The 22,482-nt window shown below is 55.9% G+C and overlaps 9 protein-coding genes across 9 annotated transcripts; 5 read left to right on the plus strand and 4 right to left on the minus strand.

Moving 5' to 3' along the window:
* Positions 1-1,091: 1,091 nt before the first annotated feature.
* On the plus strand, positions 1,092-2,805 carry cis4 (putative zinc transporter cis4; the record flags this gene model as incomplete). The annotated part of the gene is made up of 3 exons (XM_036640311.1): positions 1,092-1,711; positions 1,767-1,985; positions 2,034-2,805. The coding sequence occupies 3 exons, from the start codon at positions 1,092-1,094 to the stop codon at positions 2,803-2,805; spliced, it is 1,611 nt and encodes a 536-aa protein (XP_036494505.1).
* A 2,168-nt stretch (positions 2,806-4,973) lies between these two features.
* CRC1 (Mitochondrial carnitine carrier) lies at positions 4,974-6,060 on the plus strand (the record flags this gene model as incomplete). Its single annotated transcript, XM_036640312.1, has 2 exons — positions 4,974-5,337; positions 5,399-6,060. 2 exons carry the CDS (start codon positions 4,974-4,976, stop codon positions 6,058-6,060), a joined length of 1,026 nt encoding a protein of 341 aa, XP_036494506.1.
* Positions 6,061-6,695: 635 nt separating this feature from the next.
* Positions 6,696-8,919, minus strand: CGCS363_v008464 (uncharacterized protein; the record flags this gene model as incomplete). Its single annotated transcript, XM_036640313.1, has 2 exons — positions 6,696-8,832; positions 8,885-8,919. The coding sequence occupies 2 exons, from the start codon at positions 8,917-8,919 to the stop codon at positions 6,696-6,698; spliced, it is 2,172 nt and encodes a 723-aa protein (XP_036494499.1).
* Positions 8,920-11,738: 2,819 nt separating this feature from the next.
* On the plus strand, positions 11,739-12,437 carry CGCS363_v008465 (27-O-demethylrifamycin SV methyltransferase; the record flags this gene model as incomplete). The annotated part of the gene is made up of 1 exon (XM_036640314.1): positions 11,739-12,437. The coding sequence occupies one exon, from the start codon at positions 11,739-11,741 to the stop codon at positions 12,435-12,437; it is 699 nt and encodes a 232-aa protein (XP_036494500.1).
* Positions 12,438-13,066: 629 nt separating this feature from the next.
* On the plus strand, positions 13,067-14,373 carry GPI8 (GPI-anchor transamidase; the record flags this gene model as incomplete). The annotated part of the gene is made up of 2 exons (XM_036640315.1): positions 13,067-13,602; positions 13,656-14,373. The coding sequence occupies 2 exons, from the start codon at positions 13,067-13,069 to the stop codon at positions 14,371-14,373; spliced, it is 1,254 nt and encodes a 417-aa protein (XP_036494501.1).
* A 385-nt stretch (positions 14,374-14,758) lies between these two features.
* mdpC (Short chain dehydrogenase mdpC) lies at positions 14,759-15,592 on the minus strand (the record flags this gene model as incomplete). Its single annotated transcript, XM_036640316.1, has 1 exon — positions 14,759-15,592. The coding sequence occupies one exon, from the start codon at positions 15,590-15,592 to the stop codon at positions 14,759-14,761; it is 834 nt and encodes a 277-aa protein (XP_036494502.1).
* Positions 15,593-16,528: 936 nt separating this feature from the next.
* Positions 16,529-17,629, minus strand: cysD-4 (Homocysteine synthase; the record flags this gene model as incomplete). The annotated part of the gene is made up of 1 exon (XM_036640317.1): positions 16,529-17,629. One exon carries the CDS (start codon positions 17,627-17,629, stop codon positions 16,529-16,531), a length of 1,101 nt encoding a protein of 366 aa, XP_036494283.1.
* A 476-nt stretch (positions 17,630-18,105) lies between these two features.
* roqM-3 (FAD-dependent monooxygenase roqM) lies at positions 18,106-19,514 on the plus strand (the record flags this gene model as incomplete). The annotated part of the gene is made up of 2 exons (XM_036640318.1): positions 18,106-18,232; positions 18,325-19,514. 2 exons carry the CDS (start codon positions 18,106-18,108, stop codon positions 19,512-19,514), a joined length of 1,317 nt encoding a protein of 438 aa, XP_036494496.1.
* Positions 19,515-19,990: 476 nt separating this feature from the next.
* Positions 19,991-21,972, minus strand: CGCS363_v008470 (Choline transport protein; the record flags this gene model as incomplete). Its single annotated transcript, XM_036640319.1, has 6 exons — positions 19,991-20,721; positions 20,771-21,010; positions 21,065-21,143; positions 21,420-21,492; positions 21,585-21,712; positions 21,793-21,972. 6 exons carry the CDS (start codon positions 21,970-21,972, stop codon positions 19,991-19,993), a joined length of 1,431 nt encoding a protein of 476 aa, XP_036494401.1.
* Between the last annotated feature and the right edge of the window lie 510 nt (positions 21,973-22,482).

Here is a 22,482-nt window from a genome sequence, read left to right on the forward strand (position 1 = left end):
TATCGGCCTAGGATCGGGGTCGCATTGTCTGCATGGGCAACTTTATGCAGCCAACTCCCAGCCCGACGCCCCCCTCTTGACGGCCAACACAGCGAATCAACAACAACGCGACCACGAACGTGCCGCTTCCCAGCTGCTAGCCTCCTCCCCACACGGAGCAATCTGCAGGGGCTGACCGCCGGATTCCTCATTGGGACAGGGACAGAGGGGGGAAGAGAGAGAGACAGCCTGAGAAGCATTCGTCTGAAAGGAGGCACCGCCCGGCGTCCCGTGGTTGGGTTCAGCCAAAAACCAAAAAAATAATAACGCTCCGAGTCCCGGGTGTGCCACATCCCACCTTAAACTTTTGGGCTGCTTGTTTTGGTTTGAACGGTGTTCTTCTTTTTTCTATCTACCTAAAGCTTCCCGGCCTACCTTCTTGCGTCCATCGTCGACTCCGTCTTCCACAAAGAAACCGTCGACGAGAATCCCCTCCATCTTGGCTGCTTCCAGCATCGGCTCGTCTGTGCGACTCACGCCGCCGGCACGCCCATCGTCGATCAAAGCCTCCTACCACCCAGCGCAACGTCATTGACGGGGCGACTACATTCCGCTCCTTTAGCCTGTGCAGGACTGCAGCTGTGCAAGTCCCCTGAACTGCCGCTGGGATAAGGCGAATCCAGCGCTAGACACGGGCACACGACTCCCGTCTGTCATTCTGCCGCTGCTACTATTCGTGCCTACCTCTGGCTATTCTTCCCTAGCACTCCCGTCGTCTCCGTCTCCGTCTCCTCTCCTCCCAGCTCCACGGCCACGGCTGCCGAACGTCCCACGACACCGCAATTGCTACATCCCATCGACACTTCGTTCCTCGCCCACGAGACACAGACACGAAAGCAGAGGCTAAATTCCCCGACCCATGACTTGGGTTGATTTGCGATAGGGGGTTACTGTAAAGGGTCCCGAATCGACGGGTCCTCGGTGGAGAGCGCGACAGCAACGAGCCAAAGAAAACGACATCAATTTCTCGCCTAGATCCCCGCCGATACCGACCACCGACACCGACCCCAGACCGACCCCGACGAGATTGCAACCCTTTCTCCGCGGTCAACATGGCCTCGTCCTACGCCTTGCCATCCTCCGCCCTACCGCATGCCCACCATCACCACATGCATTCTCACTCCCACTCGCCGCCGTCCCTCAATGCGCTGAAGTCAACAATGTCCAACGGTGGGCTGCATACCCACAGCCAGAGCCAAGACTCGACCGGCCACGTACACGACCACGACCATCAACACACTCACAATGGCCACGCCCACGGCCACAGCCATTCTCACACCAGAGGAAACTCGAGCCAGTCGTCCCTTCGGGAAAAGGCGGTGCCGCGATCGCTCGCTGCCATGGACGGATGGAAGACGGACATTACCCCTAGCGGCCGACAACTCCTAACGCCCACGAGCGGCTCCTTCTCGGAGAACTTCCAGCCCCTCGACGGCACGGTGATACACGAACACCACCACGAACATGATCACGACCACGACCATGGCCATTCGCACGGTCATTGCCACGGTCATTCTCACAGCCACAGCCACGACCACTCCCACGGCCATGCCCACGATCACTCGAAGCCATCTTTGTTTACCAAAATCATCCTCAAATACACGCCTGCCTTGCCATTTTTGCATACAATTGTTGTAGAGAAGGATTCGCGGCGGATCTTTTACTTTATGACGTAGGTGAATATGTCTTGTTTTGGGGGGTTCAATGACTGACGCGCGTTGGTCCAGGCTCAATTTCTGCTTCATGGCCGTCCAGGCCTTCTATGGCTACGTTACCGACTCCCTCGGCCTGCTGAGCGACACGATCCACATGTTTTTCGACTGTTTTGCCCTCTTCGTCGGCCTCTGCGCGGCCGTGACGAGCAAGTGGCCCCAGAGCCAGCGATTTCCTTTTGGTCTAGGAAAGATTGAGACGCTGAGCGGCTTCGCCAATGGCATTCTGCTGATGTAGGTGCACTGTATTATTATGGACAGGTCAAGTCTAACAATACACAGGTTGCTGAGTGTTGAGATTATTGTGGAGGCGTTTGAGCGGATATGGGAAGGTCAACAACTCCATCGTCTCAAGGAGCTGCTCATCGTCAGCTTCCTCGGCGGCGTGATCAACCTGCTGGGCCTGTGGGGCTTTGGCCACCACCATCACGGCCACGACCATGGCCACGGTCACTCGCATTCCCACGGCGAGCACGATCACGGACACGATCATTCCCACGGCAAGAAGCACAGCCACGCGCACTCCCATCATAACGACAACATGGAGGGTATTTTTCTGCATGTTCTGGCCGATACGATGGGCAGCGCCTCGGTGGTGCTCTCGACCATTCTTACCTACTACACGGGCTGGACTTTCTGGGACCCCTTGGCATCATGCGCCATTGCCATTCTGATTTTCCTGGCGGCAATTCCGCTGATCAAGTCGTCGGCGCGCAACCTGATGCTGAACATACCCGACGACGTCGAGTACAACCTGCGCAACACGCTGGCGGGCATCCTCCAGCAGAAGGGGGTGGTCAACTACTCTGTGCCCAAGTTTTGGATGGACGACCGTAGCACCGAAGACTCGGGCGACAGACTGCAAGGTATTGTGCACGTGGTGGCAGGACGCGGCGCCGGCCTCGACGAGGTGCGCGACCGGGTGCGCGAATACCTCCTCCGAAACTCAATGGACATTGTCGTCCAGGTCGAGAGGGAAGGAGATGCCAGTTGTTGGTGCGGCGTGGGCCGGTCAACAGGAATTGCGACAACACCGCTGAAAAGGGCGTTTTAGGAGAACGTACCACCGATGACACCGGTGCCGACGATTGTCGAGACGTTAGTGGAGCAGGACGGCCGCACGAAGCGGGACTAGAGGCGTTCGTTCGCGTATACTTCTTTTCTATGACTAGACCACGGGACGGTGAAGACGATGAAGACGAGGGGACATACAGATGTGTGGTGATAGAGGAGTTGGAGACGTGGTACCCTATTTTTCTTGGGGATTAGAACCAGCACAGTTTGGTTCGGCTTGTTTTGGTTTTCCTTTTCTTTGTTCGAGTACAGCTGTTCATGTCGGAGTCTGGGGGGGGGAAACGTTATACACAGGGACCTCGTATCACGGAAAGGCATTGCGACGGCATTCAAAGACTTTGTATGAGTAGACGCACATATTTTGCGCGGCAATGGAAGACTAGATACCCTTTCAAGCGGGTCGCAGATGATTTCGTGATGTGACTAGGGCGAGGGGACGTGTATGTTCCGTCGAACCGAAGGGTGTGACGTGAATTGATGACCAAATCCACCCTCCATCCCGCGCTGCGAGGTCTGGGCTGTTCCGCCATAGGATCTCCGTCCGCCCGGAGAGGGTGCGCAGGTCTGGGCCGATGTAAGGCAAGATGAGGGAGTCTGGGCCAGCTGTCACTTGACGTGCAGGCGGACTGGGGTGCAGAGGATGAGATTGGAGAGATTTTTGGGGATGGATGCAGTGAGATGTTTGTTGTGGTGAGGGATCCTTTGTCGTGCCGGATCTCGCGGGGCTGAAGAACTGCAGGTTTGCAGCAGCTCGACTGGTGCCGTTCCTCCGGGGTAATGGTTGTGACGGTGTTGAATGCTACATACAGTTGAGTTGCGCACAACATCTCATCTCTCGGAATAGATCGTCGACTTTGAATGTCAACTCTGCGGAAGATGCTCCGTTAATTTTAGAGGTGAAACTGGACTGTCTTGCAGTGGAACACACGCGGTGTCTCTGGCAATTCCCCGTCATCAAAAGACGCGATTTCACATGCCGGCGCTGCAAAGGGAGCATCGGGGAATTGAGTTCATCTCATGCTTCTGCCCGCCACCCCACTCCGTAAGGGTCACACGATGTTTGTGAATGACGACGGTTTCCGCCTAAAGAACCTTGAACTCCCAGCCAAAACGTGGGATTTATACCTGGATGTACATGATAGATTCAGGAACGGCACCGTTTGGCCCTTTCGTCCAGAAGCATGCGCCTCATGGCGACATCCATGTGCGACCTCAGGTGGAAGTGGATACGGACGGGATACTGGACGCTGTGTCGTGGTGCACCCCCAAAGTTTAAGGTAGCGCACAACTGTGAACGCAACCCCGCGGGGGGCCCGCTGCTGCTGCCGTCGCACCGCGCTCCCCCAGAACCCCGGATGAAGGTGGAGGGGGGCACTGGAGAGGCGACAATGAGCCGAACGACCGAGGCCCGGGCGGGCACTTCCATCATTGCAGACAGAGGGTTTCATTCTTCCCGCTGCCGCCGCCGCCAATGCTGGGATGAGCTTTTTGGAGAAAGTTGGGGAGGCACAGAAAAATGAAGAAGATGACGCTCTGTCCTTTTTATGTACTCTTAGTCAGGCACAGGTCGCCATTGCGCTTCATCAACCCTAATTTTTTGCAATTGCAACTTGGTCAAGAGGTTTTCCCATTTCCGCAAACAGACTCGCATCACGAGGACTCTTTCTCTCCCAGTGGACCACTACCTACGAGTACCGCGCAAAGTGGGCCGTCCTTTGTAGTTGCCTCGGCTCAGTGACGTAGCGGCATAGCTTCCCCCTCTGCCTCCGCCATCGCAGCATCTCGAGCACATCCGGGGTTGCAACGTCGACACATACACCAAAAACAAAAAAGCTCTCCACGGAGTACCGGCCGCGGCGCACATTTGCACGCACAGCAAGAACACTAGCACTCCTACCGCATACACTATCCAGCGCCAGGAACGGACCGCCCGAGCTTCCTCCTCAATTGCGCCAAAACCACCGCTAGCAGAAACAAGGGCAGCTCGCATCGCGAAACACGTGAAAGCCCTCCGGACTTCCTTCCTCTCCTCCCAAACAACACCACTCCTCCACCACCATCACCACCTACTTCTCCCTTCTCACGACAACCTCACTTTCACCCTCAGCCTCATCCACCTCCTCGCAACCCACAACAAACCCCGGCACAATGGCCCCCTCCACGCCCGAAGACGCCGCGGCCGCCGCCTCCTCCCTCAACTCCAAGCTCCAGTCCCTCCCCGTGCCGACCCCCCACATCCCCGAGTCCAAAGACGAGCTCAAGGCCGACGCCGCCGCCGCGACCTCCGGCCTCGCCGCCCAGCTGCGCTCCCTCGCCGCCGGCGGCTTCGGCGGCGTCTGCGCCGTCGTCGTCGGCCACCCGTTCGACCTCGTCAAGGTCCGCCTCCAGACCGCCGACCGTGGCGTCTACTCGGGCGCCATCGACGTCGTCAAGAAGAGCATCGCCCGCGATGGCCTCAGGCGTGGGTTGTACGCCGGCGTCAGCGCGCCCTTGGTCGGTGTCACACCCATGTGTAAGTCCCGCCTCCTCCGTCCTCCTCCCCTCTCTTCCTCTCACTAACCATCTCCCAAAAGTCGCCGTCTCCTTCTGGGGCTACGACCTAGGCAAAACCCTCGTCCGCACCTCCCCCGACGCGCCCCTCTCCATCGCCCAGGTCTCCGCCGCAGGCTTCTTCTCCGCCATCCCCATGACCGCCATCACCGCCCCCTTCGAGCGCGTCAAGGTCATCCTCCAGGTCCAGTCGCAGCGCCTCCAGCCCGGCGAGAAGCCAAAGTACAACGGCGGTCTCGACGTCGTCCGCTCCCTCTACCGCGAGGGCGGCCTGCGCTCCGTCTTCCGCGGCTCCGCCGCCACCCTCGCCCGCGACGGCCCTGGCTCCGCGGCATACTTCGCCGCCTACGAGTACATCAAGCGCCGCCTCACACCCAAGGACCCCGTCTCCGGCAAGCCCTCGGGCGAGCTCAGTCTGCTGGCCATCACGGCGGCTGGCGCGGCGGCTGGTGTGGCGATGTGGATCCCCGTGTTCCCGGTTGACACCGTCAAGTCGCGCCTGCAGACCGCCGAGGGGAATGTCACGCTCGGCGGCGTGGTGAGGGAGGTGTACGGACGCGGCGGTGTGAAGGCCTTCTTCCCTGGTTTCGGCCCCGCGCTCGCGAGAGCCGTGCCGGCGAACGCGGCTACGTTTTTGGGCGTTGAGTTGGCGCACCAGGCTATGAACAAGGCTTTTGGGCACTAGATGACGGTCTCCTTTAAAACTTTTTGGTTGCGGTTGTGGAAGGCGTTTACAGGAGAATGGCAGGCAGGCACTCGTCACGAATCTGTTTCATGTAGTGTGTAGTTCCCCTTGAATCATCATGATAGACAACAAGCCTGGAGTCGAAAGATTGTGTGTATACACGTGTACTGCAAGAATACTTAGTATCGTGCTCTTAGAAGCGATGTTTTTTGGTATTTTGTGCATCTATCTTGCTCCCTCCATGCTTTTAGAATGCAGAATGAATCGGAATGAAAAAGATAAACCCCGCCTTCTGCGTCGCTGATGGTTTTCTTTCAGTTTTGAGTGGTAATTACAAAAGTACGTTTTTGGGGGTTGCTTGATAACTGCCTGACTGCTTGCCCTCCCTTTTTTTGCGTTTGAAACCCCCCAAATGATAACGCCATGCAGAATGATTCAAGTTGAGATGTGTTTTGTGTTGTATCCTTCGCCGCCCAAAATGTTTGTGTCTGTCATCGTATCTGTGTACGGGCGTTTCCGCTGTAGACCATGCCCATGCTGTCCTGTACTTGCTATGCGTCTTTCGCTCGCTCAGTCTGCCGATCGTTCTATCCTGTTCGCTTCCATAATGCGTCATGCTCTGATTGCGGTAGTACCTAAGCGCGCTCGTTGACGGTCCATCGCCGTTTGGACGTCGTCATGTCGCGCATGATCTCCGTCTCGCCCAGCGGCCGCGGCGCGCCCCAGAGGCCGCCGCCGGTGGCGAAGCTCAGTGGGGGCACCTTGTTCTCCTCCTCTGCGCCGTCGCTCGAGGTCGGGCGGGAGATCTCCTGGAACCGCAGGGGCACCTTGGTAGGACCGCCGAACTGCGGCTCTTTGCGCTCGGGCGTCGGGGGCTTAACGATCTCGGGGCCCTGCTTGGAGAGGGCTGCGAGCTTCTTGCGGTGGTCAAAGTCGGGGAAGATGTCGTCGTCCTCTTCCTCTTCGTCTGCGTCCTTCTTGGGCGTGATTGGCGACCATAGGCCGGCAGACAGTGTAGGCGAAGCATTCGTGTTGTTATTGCTGTTGTTGTTGTAGTTTGTGGTGGTGTTGGTAAAACTCGTGACGCCGCTTCCCACGGTGATACCCGTTGTGTTCAGCGCAGGTGTCCGAGGGAGGGAGTAGGTGTTGTTGTGCGATGTGCGGCGCATGCTGCCGAGGTTGGCGTTTGCCGATGTGCTGCGGCTGCCCGGGAAGACGAACGACTCCGGGTTAAAGGTGATGGGCGCGGCCGTGTACGCCCCGTTTCCCGTCGCGATACGGCCACGGGCGCCCGTTTGGCCATTCTGGGAGTGGCTCGAGTTTGACGCCGTAGAAGGGGCTCTGGAGAGGTTGTGTGTAGAGGAGGAGCTCGGCCTCAGATGATCAGTGTTTGCGAACAGCTTAAGATCGTAGTATTGGTGAACCGGGATGACTCCCGCCTGAGACATTGGGTCGGCAACTTCCGACATGGGCGTGTCTAGGGCAGAGGGCTCGGCCTCGCGGTTCGGTTTGCGGACAGCCATGGTCAGAGACGCCATACCGACGTCCATGAGCACCGGCTGGTGGGTAATGGCACCAATCAGAGCGTTGCAGCCGGCACCGTGGGAAACGAGGATGACAACCGACTCGACGTCTTCATCATCGTCGTCGTCAATGGCGCATTCGGTATCGCCATTGTGAGACGTCCTCACCGTTTTGGTGACCATCTCGCTTGGACGCTCGGCCGTGGTGTACCAGTCCACGAGCTTCTGCACGCCGCGTCTAAATCGTTGGTGCATGGCCGTCCACTCCTCACCATACTTGCCGCCGTCGCCCCAGTCAAACGGCTCCCTCATCGAGTCCCACTGGTAGTCCACGTGCAAACAGGCATCCCTCGCATGCGCCACGTAGCCGTCGGGGATCTTCACGTTCGACGAGACGGCGTAGTTCGGGGTCGGAGCGACGTATCCGTCCTTTGGGTTTCCCGGCTCGGGGACCGTGAAGCGGACACGCTGGCTGGAGGAGCTCGCTGCGCTGTCCGCCCGACTTCTAGGCCGGCCGCTATCCAGACCAAAGATGGACGGCGCGTTCGAGTCGGTAGAACCGGATCGCTCGGGGGTTGCCCTGAACTTGGGGCTGTTCCACAGCTGGCTCTGGGCCTGGCCGACCGAGCTGGCGTGGTGATGGGAGTGCTCCACGATCTGGTCGTGGGCGCTGATGTTCTCCCGCCTAAGCAGATCTGCCTTCGCACCTGCCAGCATCATCGCAGAGCCTGGGGGAGGCGTGATCATCTCAAAGTATTCGGGGGAAAGCCACTCGCCCAGGAAGGCGTCGAGACGTAGCGTGGACCGCCTGATCTTCTTCTTGGGAGGCTCGGGCTTGCTCTCGCTCGCATCGGTGGAGAGGGGATCAACCTCCTCGGTTACAGAAGCCGGAAGGACGAAGGGAGAGGCGGAAGGATTCGTGCTGGGCGAAGGCATCGGGTATGAAGGCGTGTTCAGGGGAGGAGCCTGGGCCAGGCCGGCGCTAATGGCCACGGAGGTTTGGACGCATCGTAGGAACGGGGAGCTGTGGAGGACGACCTTGAACTTGCGTCGCTTCTTCGAGTCTGTCGAGCTGTCACGACCATTCGGGGTCCTGTTCGAATCAGCCTCGGCCTGGCGCAGGATGCTTGCAATCCGGACGCCGAGGGCCTTGGACTGCTGCCAGCCGCCATAGGTCAGGGGAGGGTCGTAGGGAGTCGGGGATGTTAGGTGCCATCTCTTGTCAGCGCCGTCGAGACGTGCGCCGTGCCTGCAGAAGCGTCAGCGTCCAAAGAGACAAGTCAGGAACGAGGTCTACCAACCTGACAACGAAGATGTACGCCGGCGGGCGCCCCATATTGCTGGCGACGCGGGTGCGGATGGGAATGTCCACTCAGGCGGCGTTCGGGAGCAGACTTGGATCTAGGTGACGGCAAGAGGCGTGCGTGACACCTTTAGTGAGGAGGGAAAACAGACGGAGGATCAAATAATGGCAGCTGTGACTGCGGCTAGAGATACGTCGCACCAGTTAGGACCTCCAGGGGATCGGATGGCTTGCACGGGCGGAATAAGCTTCGGTCGGCGGCGGAAGCACGAAGCGCGAAGTAGCGAGGACGGACTATAAGTTGGGGATGCGGCGTCTGCGTTGGCGCAAAACGGCGAGCTGTTTATAGTCGATACTATCGAAATTTCGTCGGACCTTGTTGAAGGAGGAGACAATGTCGGATTTGAGTGAGACGCAGAAAAAAGAGGCAACAACGGCGGCGGCAGACTTTGTCAAGAGGATTTCATAATCGACGAGTTTTGCGTCGGTCATCCGGTGTTTGCAGCCCCTCTCTCCGACCAGCTGGCACCGACTTCGCAAGCGCTAAAAGCGAGGACGGGAGTGTATCCGTAGGTAGGTATGGAGACCCGTTGGACCCAGAACAGAATGGAACGGGCAGGGCAGTTGGCAGAGTCAGGGTCGGTCAGCCGTCGGTGGAGGGATGGTGTCGTGGAGAATATTTCGGTAGCGCGCGGGTTTCCTCAGTTCTGCAGATTGCAGAGACTAGCATAGCTTGCAGCGCGGGCTGGGCAGCTAGGAGTTATTATTGCGATCGGATACCAAGGCCCCAGGGCGCAAGCAGGGTCTGACAGGGCCAGGCGCAGTGCGGCAGGCAGGCACAAGCAAACAAACGAGGCGAGCAGGGTTGTTGTTTTGTTGCCGTTTGGTCCGTACGGGTATGGACATGTATGTACGGATATAGATATGATGAGGGAAAGCCTCCAGAAGGGTTCTTTGTGCAGTTCCTCTCTGTGCTGCTGGCAGCTGCTGGGATGCTGGGATGCTAGGACTGCTGCCGTCGAGGCGCAAGGGTCTTGGGTGCGAGGTGCAGCGCAGCGCGGGGCGGGGCAGTTTTTCTTTGTTTGCTTCCTCGTCCTCGTCAAGGTATGATGATGCAAGGACCGGGGATGCCAGACGGCACAGGTTTGGTTTGGTTTGGTTCGGTTCTGTTTGGCTTAGTGTGTGGTCTGGTCTGCACGAGACGAGTCGACGCTCCACCACCACCGGGGCATAAGCCAGAGTCAAGGGTCGCACTCGATGGTCCAATGGTGGTGTGGTGTCGCCCAAGCTGGCATCGATTCGACAAGTGACAGGCTGGGAGCTCACTGGCAATTTGCGAAGGGGGGGCGAAGATCAATTGCCTCCGGTGTTGCTATTGCTGGAGCTTCCGTAGCTCTGGCTGCGGCCTGCGTCTCGATTCGCAGGAGGCAGCGCAATGGCGAGACAGGCACACGCAGGGTAAGGTAGCAAGGTCTTGCTTGGTGCTGCTACACCAGGCGCGTCAGCCGTTGGAGTCTCTGAGTCTTGGATGGCGGATGGCATTCGTCGGCACGTCGGTCCTGCTCGGGCGGGTTGCAGCGGGCTTTCTCTCTTTCCATTGTCTCTGGGGCAAGTTGTCACTTTTCCCCTCCCCTCTTCGCCAAAGTGGAGACTGGCAGAGACACTGCAGAGAGCTCATTTCACATTCTGTGCATGTGATTATCCCCCCTCAATGCTAGCGCCAAACGTCATTACGGCACGTGGGGAGGCAGGAAAAAATCGACGCGACACTGACCAGAAATGCGAGGTGCAGACCTGTGTGCGGTTAAGCTTAAGTAATCAGACTTTGGCGGGCCGGCAACCTAACAATATCCGCTAAAGCTTCGGACTGATTCCAGGGCATCCAGCAACTCCTGCTGTCGTCTCACGGCACAAAACTCAGTCCAGTGCCACACCAAAATGAGCCCGATGGTATGGAAACTTTCCATCGCCCCATCAACAACGTTTTCTCTGCTCAGCGGGGTTCGTTCGGTTTTCATTGCAAGCCGCATTGGCAGCGGTATCCTGATGTCTGCTGCAATGACCTGCATCCGGCAACTACAGACCATCAGGTCGCCCAGCATCACACGATCCTGACGCAGACCGTGAACGTGATCATCACCAGCTTGACGCCCTGCCGGACGGATATGCGACGGCGGCTCGAGATCTCGGACTTGACTTCTCCGAGTCTGCTCCTCCAGACCCATCAACTCTTTCCGATTCCAGCGGCCTAGGCCCAGCTTGTGTCCCAGGACCCCTCCACCCCTCTTTACCCGTCGGCCGCCGTCCCCACGTCCTCCACCCCAGATTCTCCTCCTCGCCTGCTGTCCTGCATATTTAGCTGCACACATTACGCTGAGGATCTCAATCGCAGTTGGAACTTTGGTTTTAAGACTCATTCAAGTGGCCGGTAAACAGTCAATTAAGCGGTCAATTCCTTGGAATTGAACAAAACATCCCAAGTGACTCTGGCCGATGACTCTCACCACCAAGACAGGTTAAGGGATCCTAGAATGCAATCGCAAACAATTGGCCCGTGCAGCAACTTCCCCTCCATCTTGAGGCTCGAAGCTCGCACTTAAAAGCCCCTCCTCAATCCGTGCCAGTGTCAGCATGATCAATCACTCCGCATCTTACCTATTTAAACCCCATCTGCTCCCCTCCTCCATCGGCTTTTTCTCCCCTTCTCTCGTCATAGTCAAGTCGCAAAAGGGCGTCACTTGACTTGTACGGGGATACTCGCAAGAGCATCAGGCACACACAGAGGGAAAGCCAGACACTCAGATAGTCTAAAACCAATCCAATCCAAACAAACAAACAATCAATCAATCATAATGCCGGAACGCCCAGCAGACCAGCAGGTCGCCGTCGCCCCGGCGGACGTCAAGGCCCGTCTGAAGGAGTCCTACGACGCCATCGCTCCGGCCTACAACAGCTGGACCGACCAGCAGTCCTCCCTGCGCCTCGAGTACCTCGAGAAGCTCATGGAGAAGCTGCTCGCAGCAAAGCCCCTGGCCGGCCAGATGTCGCTCGTCCTGGAGCTCGGCTGCGGCTGCGGCCAGCCCGTCACCGACCGGCTGCTCACGACACCCGACGTCTTCGTCACGGCCAACGACATATCCAGCGTCCAGATCGAGCTCGCTAAGGAGAACCTCGCCAAGCACGGCCGCGACCGCGTCACCTTCGTCGAGGGCGACATGATGGCGCTCGAGTTCTCCGAGAACTCGTTCGACGCCATCGTCGGCATGTACAGTGTCATCCACCTGCCCCGCGAGGAGCAGAGCGAGATGATTCGCCGGCTCGCCAGATGGCTCAAGCCCGGCGGCTTCCTACTCGTCAACTTTGCGTCCGAGAACATGCCCGGGGTCGTCATGGAGAAGTGGCTGCACGAGAAGGGATGGATGTACTGGAGCGGCTGGGGTACCGAAGCGACGCTCGAGAAGCTCAAGGAGACTGGGCTGGAAATTCTCATCAAGGATGTCATTGACGACGAGGTTGATGCCGAATTTCTTTGGGTTCTGGCCAAGAAATGAGCTGCCAGTCACAGATTGGCTGATTTCTGCCGCTCAGTAAGAGCAGCTCTACGGCAACTTCGGGGGTTGCTGTCTGATGATGATGAATATTCCAAGCACCCAGCTGTCTGGTACATGCCGACAGGGGTCGATTTCGATTCAATCGTGGTATCTGCAGGTACCTCCAACTCAACATGTTTCTCATAGTTCTTAGCTGTCTCGGATTTCAACAATTCAAAAGTGTATCTTTCATGCCAATTGAACCATTCAGCATATACGTGTTCGTTGAAAACGGTCGGGATTTCTGAGTGTACGCATCATCAAACCTAGCGATCGCTTGAATACGAATACCTTTAGGTCCAGGAGGTACTTGACACCGATCTTGTTCAGTGGAGCACGCCAACCGACCCGCGATTTACAACGCTCCCCGGGGCCCTTGGACCGTGCTTCCACCCGCAACCAACGGGCTGACTAAGGTCGGGTACCTGGCGGTAGTGTTTGTCAGGATGTAGCTCCGCGGCACTCCCCCTTACCAACCCGTCGCCTCCATCAATAACTGCAATCCGACGCGGCCCCTCATCTCCCTTGATACCCCGAGTACGATCCGTTCTTTCCCCTGAACACACACCTACGAGAAGACCAGCGCCGACATGAAGCTCTCACGCCTCCTGCAATTGCCAGTCCTGCTGGCGGCCTCGACGCTCGCCCCGGCCGTCCTCGCCGAGCACACCAGCAACTGGGCCGTCCTCGTCTGCACCTCGCGCTTCTGGTTCAACTACCGCCACCTCGCCAACGTCCTCTCCATCTACCGTACCGTCAAGCGCCTCGGCATTCCCGACTCGCAGATCATTCTCATGCTGCCCGACGACATGGCCTGCAACCCGCGCAACGCCTTCCCGGGCACCGTCTACAGCAACTCGGACCGCGCCGTCGACCTGTACGGCGACAACATCGAGGTCGACTACCGTGGCTACGAGGTCACCGTAGAGAACTTCATCCGCCTGCTGACCGACCGTGTCGGCGACGAAATGCCGCGCAGCAAGCGCCTGCTGACGGACGACCGGAGCAACATACTGGTGTACATGACGGGCCACGGCGGGAACGAGTTTTTGAAGTTCCAGGACGCCGAGGAGATTGGCGCGTTTGACTTGGCGGATGCGTTTGAGCAGATGTTTGAGAAGAAGAGGTAAGGGACCTGAGAACCCCGAGAGTAAATTGCCACCGATGCTGACTGTTTAGATACCACGAAATCCTCTTCATGATCGACACATGCCAGGCCAACACAATGTACAGCAAGCTCTACTCCCCCAACATCATCGCTACCGGCTCCTCCGAACTCGACCAGTCCTCCTACTCCCACCACGCCGACAACGACGTCGGCGTCGCCGTCATCGACCGCTACACCTACTACAACCTCGAGTTCCTCGAGTCGCAGGTCCAGGACCTCAGCTCCAAGAAGACGGTCGGCGAGCTCTTCGACAGCTACACCTACGAGAAGATCCACTCCAACGCCGGCGTGCGCTACGACCTGTTCCCCGGCGGCGCCGACGCCGCCCGTAGCCGCCGCATCACCGACTTCTTCGGCAACGTGCAGAACGTCGAGGTCGACGGCGCGAAGAACATGGTGCTTGACGAGGAGCTGCTGGAGCTCAGCCAGAAGATCGCCGCGCTGAAGAAGAGGGCCGAGGAGGCGGATGCCGCGGCAAGGAACGCGACGCTGGCGGAGAAGGCTGCGCGCGGCGAGGAGCAGAAGGCGAAGGCGCAGGCGAAGAGGGTGCAGATGGCGAAGCCGCTTACGAACGACAACTGGTGGGAGAAGAAGCTGGTCGGTGCTACGGCTTTGCTTGGATGCGCGCTGCTTTGGGCTCTTGGGTCGTTCCTGGAGGCACCGAAGAAGTCAGATGATGAGGCCAAGAAGACGAGCGGTCAGAACGGCCATGCCGCGGTCAAGGCGTAGTTCTCCGTTTTGTTCTTTCTTGTATTCTATATTTGACTCGGCTCGATGAGTGCATCCATAGCAAGGCGTTGACGGAATTGGGCAGGGAACAGCATTGATCTGGGATATACATATTTTTGTCTCATTTTCTTCACAATGAAATCGAATGTTCGGGGGGCATGTCTATTCATCGACGGCTGTCTGCTCCCACTTCAACGCTTTGATAACTGCTGCCCATCATCATAAACATCACGCAACAACACCTCACCCAGGCTCTTGGGGCTATCCCTGATGAAACTCATCACTGTTTCCCGCAGGTCAACTCATCGACCCCTGGCAGGAAACCGCACATTAATTCACATTGCACCCGCTCAATTTGATATAAGTGAATTGTAGAACATGACTATCAGTGAATATAACATCCCCCCGTCAGAAGTATGTACTCCCCGTTAATCCAGCGCGATCTTTCTTCAGCAAGAAATGCCACGGTCCACGCAACATCCTTCACGTCACCAAAAGCGCCCTCGACAGGCGTCCTCTGATCCAAGTCCTGTTTGACCATATCAAAGTGAGGACTGATATTCTTGAGGAACGTCTCTGTGCTAATCGGGCCAGGCGCAACCGCGTTCACGGTGCAGCCGTACACAGGAGGCAGCTCCTTCGCCCACACCCTAATCATGGCGTCAAGCGTCCCCTTGCTCGCCGCGTATATGCTCTGATTCACCTCCGGCATCCGCGACGCGACGGAGGCCACAATGATGATTCGCGATCCGCCTCCGGTGGCCGCTGTTGTCGACTCTGGAAACCTCGCGTGCGGCTCAAAAGGCGTTAGATGCGGTAACGCTGCTTTAACCAAGAGAAACGCGCCCCTGGAATTAAGATTGAGCGCCCGGTCCCAAGTATCTGCGTCGGCTTCTCCGAGAGGCCCGAGAGGCACCATGCCGGCGTTGCTGACTAGAATGTCGATCTGCTTGAACCGCGCCACGGCCGCGGAGACCAGGGCCGCGGGGCCCGAGACGGTCGACAGGTCGGCGCAGACGGCTATCCATGGCGTGTGAAGCTTGGCGCCGATCTGCTCGCACTCAATCTGCAGGTGTGGGAACGGGTAGTTCAAGACGATGTTTGCGCCGCGGGCGGAGAGTTCGATGGCGATGGCGGCGCCGATGCCGGCTGAGGAGCCTGATATGACGGCTGTTTTGCCCTGCATTGAGGCTATCTGTGGATGGTCGGGAGGAGACATGTTGACTTGATGTGTTTTTGAGGAAATCGAGTGGAAGCAAGTTATTTTTCACTGACATATACAGATATACAACGTAAACAAGAAGTAAGAGAGGTTTCCTGGAGACGCAAAGGACGGCCCAGGCATATGCTCCAGACTCGGTATTCATAATTGCGAATCGACTTCTACTCTAGAACGAACACCGGTGCAACCGAATTTAGTTTAAGATAGCAAGGTTAAGCTCAGATATCGGAGTCAACGTTCGGAGTGCGGAAGGCCGAGGCCGTTGTGCGGGAAATCGGCATCGAAACCGCCGTTGATTCGCACATTGACCTTTCACCCAGCCAGGCATCTGAAGATAATGAGTTCCTCTATGTGGGAGAAGATAGACTTGAGTGCGGCTGAAATATCCGTCGGCGCAAAGCAAATTTTCTTCACAGGAGCCTTACGGAATACCCCTATTGCACCAGTTTTTCAGGGTAGCCAGGCTTGACTTTGTTGTAGCTCAATGACTACTACATTGTCTAGCACACGTTTCTCAGTGATACGAAACGCGAAAGTCCCTTTTGGTTTTGGAGAACACTATTGAAGTTTATTGCGCACTCTGAATACATCGCTGGATGGCGGAAACGCTTAGAGATGTGCGAGATAAACTACATGTAATTTATTAAGAAATACTAGGCTACTTCTTTCGGAACTGTTGAACACGCATCGAGGCTCTGCTGTATGTCCTGTTTGATGTCTTCGATATGCTCCAAACCAACTGACATCCGTACCATGTCTTCAGTGACACCTAGATCGATCTTCTCCTTTGGATACATCGGCTTGTGTGTAGATGACCAAGGATGAGTCGCCGCACTTTTGGCGTCGCCGAATCTATTCCAAATTCTTTGTGAGATGGATGAAACGAGAAACGTAGATGACAATGGGAGCCATCAAGCACTCCGTGGGTGGGACTTACGAGGCCATGTGGGTGATGAGCTTGAAGCCGTCCACGAGTGATTCTCCAACAACGGCACCACCTCTCACACCGAAGAGAATGACAGCCCCAGCGCCGCGGGGGAAATACTTCGTAGCGGCAAGATACTTCGGATGGTCTTCCAGCCCTGGGTAGTCGACCCAAGAGATGCCAGGATGGCGACGCAGCCACACCGCGAGTTCTGTCGCGTTTCGTGTGTGTCTCTCACACCGCAAGCTGAGCGTTTCCAACCCGATGAGAAGGTCTCTACTATTGTAGGGCGACAGACAGGCCCCAGAATCGCGGAGAATCTGGTGCCTGAACCGGTTCACGAAAGCGAGCTTCCCAAAGGACTCGTGGAAGTTGATGTTGTGGAAGCCTGGGTTGGGCTGGTTGAGCTTCGTAAATCTCGGACTGCGCCAGTCGAATCTGCCCGAGTCAACAACGACGCCGCCGACGGAGGTCCCGTGGCCGCAAATCCATTTGCTCGCGCTATGCGTCACGATGTCTGCGCCGTGGAGAATCGGCTGGCACCAGTAGCCTCCGGCCCCGGCAGTGTTATCGACCACCAGAGGTATGCCATGCCGGTGGGCTACCTGGGCAATGGCCTCGATATCTGGTACATTCATACGCGGATGTCCCATGCTCTCGAGATAGATGGCCCTCGTAGTCTCGTTTATCGCCGCCTCGATGGATTCCGGGGTTTCTTGGACGATATCCACCGAAATGCCCAGGTCCGGCAGCAGGAAGCTGAACTGATTGTATGCGCCGTGGTACATGTTAGCAGTCGATATGATGCTCTCGCCTCGTCCGGCCAGACACAGCATGGTCATGAACACAGCTGACTGGCCAGAGGCAACGGCAACCGCGGCGAGTCCGCCCTCCAGCGCCGCCATGCGCTTTTCCAATACGTCAGTGGTTGAATTCGATGTTCGGGTGCCGATGTGTCCGTCTTCCTCCAGGCCGTAGCATCGTGCCGCATGTGCCGAGTCGTCAAAATTGAAGTACGCGGTTTGGTAGATAGGTACGGCTCTTGATTTGGTGACCGGGTCGGTGTCCTGGCCGGCGTGTATTTGCAGTGTTTCAAACTTGGAGGCCATGGTGAATGTTGGTAGTGAAGTCAACAAAGCTCGCATACAAGCGGAACAAATTTCTGTATCCCGTGACAATAGACTATTGAATCCTCGGGGGGGGATTTGTTTCCCCCCCCCCAAGAAAAGCCCTTTGTAATCGCGAGGTTCAGTTTTCGGCGCTCTCGGTAAGTGGCTCCGGACATGGGATGAGATGTTGCGAAGAAGCTCGGCACTGCGGACGTTCGGACGCGAGTATTGAATTTGCCGGCTGAGCTTTCGTGGAGGGCATTTCAAGCTCGTAACTTTCGGAATTCGGTCTATGGCGTGTTTCCAACTCAATTAATGGTTGCACATACACTTTTAGATGTATCATTAAATCGTCTCCTTAGAGGAGCATAGAAGCCGCGTCCGTCAATTCATTGCCTTCATTCGTCTTACTCCGATTGCATTATTCAAACTCCCAATCAAGTCTTCACACCCACCCAAATATATTTAAATACGCCATGGCACCCCTCGAAGTCATAGTTGTCGGTGCCGGATTCGGAGGCCTGTCTGCGGCAATCGAGTGTCGGCTGCGTGGCATGAAAGTTACTCTCATAGAGAGATACGTCGACTCAAACACTCGTGGAGGTAATCAAATCTCCAAGCATCTTTCTTTTAATTTGGTTCACATGCAATGCCCCTTTACTTCTGCGTGGTGGGACTGACCTGACGGGTGTCAGATATCATTGACTTCTTCGTCAACGGCGGCCTAGTCATCTCCAGATGGGATGATGGGAAAGTTGGCCGGGAAATCCTGTCCATCGGGTGCGAATCCGACGTGCTTGAAATGTACAAATATGACGGCACGCTTCTCTACCCTGTTCCCTGGTTCATGAAAGACGAAGATCGAACCAAAACTTTCGCGGCTCATCGGGGCAAGCAGCATGGCATCTTTATGGCGTATGCACGTCGTCTGGGTGTCCAGATTGAACTGGGAAAGTCGATTGTCGATTACAAGGAGTCCGAGGAGCATAACCAGGCGGGCGTCACGTTCGAGGACGGGAAGACGATCTGGGCCGACTGCGTCATTGCTGCCGATGGCAGTCGATCTTTCGCGCGCAAGGCTGTTCTTGGCCTCGGGAACGAAGAGGAGAAAAGCGGATGGGCCATCTTCAGGTCCTACTTCACCGCGAGCGAGAAGGCACTGGCCCATCCCGATCTCAAGAACTTCTTCCGCAACGGTGAGGACGTCATCAAAGCCTGGGCCTACGACAACCTCAGCATCCTGGCTTATTCTTGGAACGGCGGAAAGGAGGTCGCCTGGGTCATGATGCACCCAGACAACAACGACGTCGAGGAATCTTGGTCTCACAGCGTGCCCAAATCTGCAGTCGACCCCTTCATTTCGGTGTTTGCCCCCGAGTGCAAAGCCTTGCTGGAGTGCACCCCACCTGAATGCTTGATTGACTTCAAGCTGGTTTACCGGCCGCACATCAAGAAATGGACGTCCAAAGGCGGCCGAATCATCCTCATTGGCGACGCGGCCCATGCTCATCTTCCCACCTCCGGCCAGGGTGGCTCACAGGCAATCGAGGACGCCGTGACGGTTGCCGCGTGTCTCGGGAAGTCCGATGGCGACGTCAAGTTGGCCCTCGAAGTTGCCCAGAGACTGAGGTACCACCGCGCCAACAAGTTCCACGCGAACGCTATTGTTCACAGAGATGCGTTCCACAAGGTTGATTGGGACACCATTCAGGCCAACCCAAAGGAGTGGGCTATGAAGCGGTTTCCGCGGGTTAGAGACTTCGATGCCCAGGCTGTAGTGGATGAATGGTACGACAAGGTCAAAGAAGATGTTATCAGCGGAAAAGAGGGAACACTGGAAGAATTGGCGATCCCACTGTTGCCGAAGGAAGGAGTTTACTGGTAGACTACTCTAGAGTTCACAGTGACCGCTTAGATATGTTGCTGTTCCTTAGATTAGTTGGTCTCGCGTCATGTATAAGCTAGGATGCAAATAGTATCGTTAGTATTTCCCGTATAAACAGCTAGTTTCATCCGAGGATCTCTTTCTTAGGACTTTCTTTCACAGGTCGCTGGCGTCAACTGCTCTTAGCTTGTACCTCTTGAGATCTATAAGCACGTCAACTCCAGTCATCCGAAGAGGAACATCATTGATTTCCAACTTTCTTGATCCCAAGGTTTAATTACATGTGACTAATCACACCCAAGAAACAAGTCAGCTAGTACGAATATGTCAGACTTTACATCATCATCATCATTGCGAAGGAAACTTGGCATAAACAAGCCGAGATGAGTTATTGATATAATTGACCAGACCATTGATAACATCGGCGGCTTTCCAACCGGTGCCTTCCGGCACTCTTGTCTTGCGTTGCCCGAAGGTCATTTCTCGCCAGCCCTGACGCCAACCAAGGTTTCCAACTTCAGCCCTGTAAAACGGCCCCGAGCGTAAGCGAAGTAAAGAACAGTCGCAAAAGCGAAGATGCCTGCAACGATAACGATCGAGTAATTCATGTTGGACGCCTTCACCGGCAGCGTAGTCGGAAATGACGGGAAAATGATGAGGAGGGCGCACCATACCACTGACATGGTGTGAACGATAACACGGAACCGGCCTATTTGCCAGGGCCCCAGTTCAAACTCTCCGCCGATCGATCGGTACATCAACAGCCCGATGGGAATGATATACGAAACCATCTGTAGGATTAGAAAAGCTGACAAAAAGGCGAAGAAGGCCGTAGTGTTCCATATGTAGATCAGACAGATCAGACACAGGGCAACAAATGCCACCAATAGAGCCCGCACCGGAACATTCCACCTTGGATGAATCTTGGACAATACCGGGGGCAGCGCGCCATCCAAGGCGGCCGAGTGGATGGCACGTCCGGCTGAGCCGACGAGGTTCATGCTCGCACCAGCGCCGACTGTGAAGGTCATAACCTGCAGGAAAACTGCCACTGAGACGTTTTGGGTTGAGTTCAGGTAGATTTGCGCCATTGGGCTCACAAAGCTCACTGGAGACTGCAGGAGTAAATCCAAGCTGCCGGTACAGAAGAGCAATGCGAGCACCCATGGAAGGCATAGCAGTGCGTTGATAATCAGCGAGTACAAGACTGTGAGATGTTAGTCCCGGCATTGAAACCGTGGAAATTTGTCACCTACGTGCTCTGGGGATGTTGTTTGCTGCGTCTCTGGTCTCCTGACTGAACATGACAACGGAATGGATGCCGCCGAATCCGGCGCAGGCCGTAATGATGCCCACCCAGAAAGCGATCCCGTCGGTTGGCCACCCAGAAGTGTTCTGAAACTCTACGAAGACGCTCTGAGCGCTGTTCTTGTTCTCAGTAGTGGCGAGAAGAACAATCATGGTGATGAAGAGAAATGATAAGTGTATGAATGCGGCTGCGTCCTATCAGCATGACTCGAAAGAATGTGATGACTGGCAATACTGAATACCTCCAAAGTTTATCAAGCTGAAGAGCTTAACTCCGAATATGTTCACCAGCAGATGAATGGTTAGAAGTGCCCAGTACATCTGTCGGTAAAGTCAGTCCCAGTGGTACTGAAGATTGCTGGCAATGCAATGGTCGTCAAAAAGAAGCAAATTTATGACTAACACACGGCAAGTGCCAACGTTGAGGCACGTATGTGGGATTCTGCAGCATCACTGCTGCTTGAATCTGTTGTACGACGCCAACGGCCACAGATACTGCGGAAAGAAGAAGCCCACACAGGCTTGCCCAGACGACATAATATGACTATACATTCATTCGTAAGCTATAGTAGACGGCGTATGCCCGCAACAACTTACCACCAACAGCCGCCACTTCTCTGAACACAGTCTTGCTGTCCAATAATACTGGGCCCCAGCCGTCGGCCAGATACTGTTCACAACGGACTGTAAGCCAATGTTTCAGAGGAAGCCACAACCTAAGGCCGGCAGGGCAGTGCAACTGCCTGTTTCAGGACATCTTACCTCGCTAACTCTGCCAAGGACGCAGCAACACATGTAAAGCCAACTGCTGCGAGCAAATAGCCCCAGATGACGGTCGGAGCGCCTCCCAGACTAAATCCCTGCAGTATGACTGATCCTATGCCCTCCCACTGGGAAAGCAAGCTTGTCAGCACCAATCGAACGGCACTCGGCGCTTCTTCCATTTCTTTCGTAGCTTTCGCCAACTTACAGTCCCAGCAATGCATACTCCCATGGCAACAGCTGACCAAAGATTAAACCGTTGCTGAAGTTGTTGCGGCTGTCTTAGACTGGAAGATGGATCCACGATTCCGGTGCCCTCAACAGAGTCGTGGGGAGGGTGTTCTGCCGCAGGCTCTTGAATTATTTCGCGCTTATTTTGTAAATCCATTATTGGACAGTTTTACAAGTAATGATCGGGCTAGAAAGGGTATAGAATTCGAAATCTCCCTTGCGTGCTGGGCAGAACCCAAAAAAAGAGGAAGGACAACACTTTCTTATTTTTTCTTTATTTTTATCTAGCTAGGCTTGTTTTACTTTAAGAGGCTATTCGTTTGATACGTCTTATCTCGTCCAGTCCGCTCGTGCGTCCTCCTCATTCTTTGCTCCGATATCACTCGCCCAGGGTCGCTTATCTCTGCGTGTGAGATGCTGGCTTCTCAGGTAGGTGAGGTAGTATCATATTGAACGAACTTGCGGCATTTCTGGCATTGTTTTGTGGCAAGCAGTGTTCGCGGGTATTGACCGAAAAAGTCCGAAGGCGTCTCTGGGGCAGTTGCTGTGATAATCAGCTGTCGCGCTTTCTGTCCGAACGAGCTCGGAGACCCCACGCCGAGGAGTCCGAGACTACTATTTTCTAGATTCATTGCTGCCACCTTCCTACTCGGGTGAGATCAGCTCT

The sequence above is a fragment of the Colletotrichum siamense genome (genome assembly GCF_013390195.1).
Source record: "Colletotrichum siamense strain Cg363 chromosome Unknown KSG_Cg363_contig05, whole genome shotgun sequence".
NCBI classification, from domain to species: Eukaryota; Fungi; Ascomycota; class Sordariomycetes; order Glomerellales; family Glomerellaceae; genus Colletotrichum; species Colletotrichum siamense.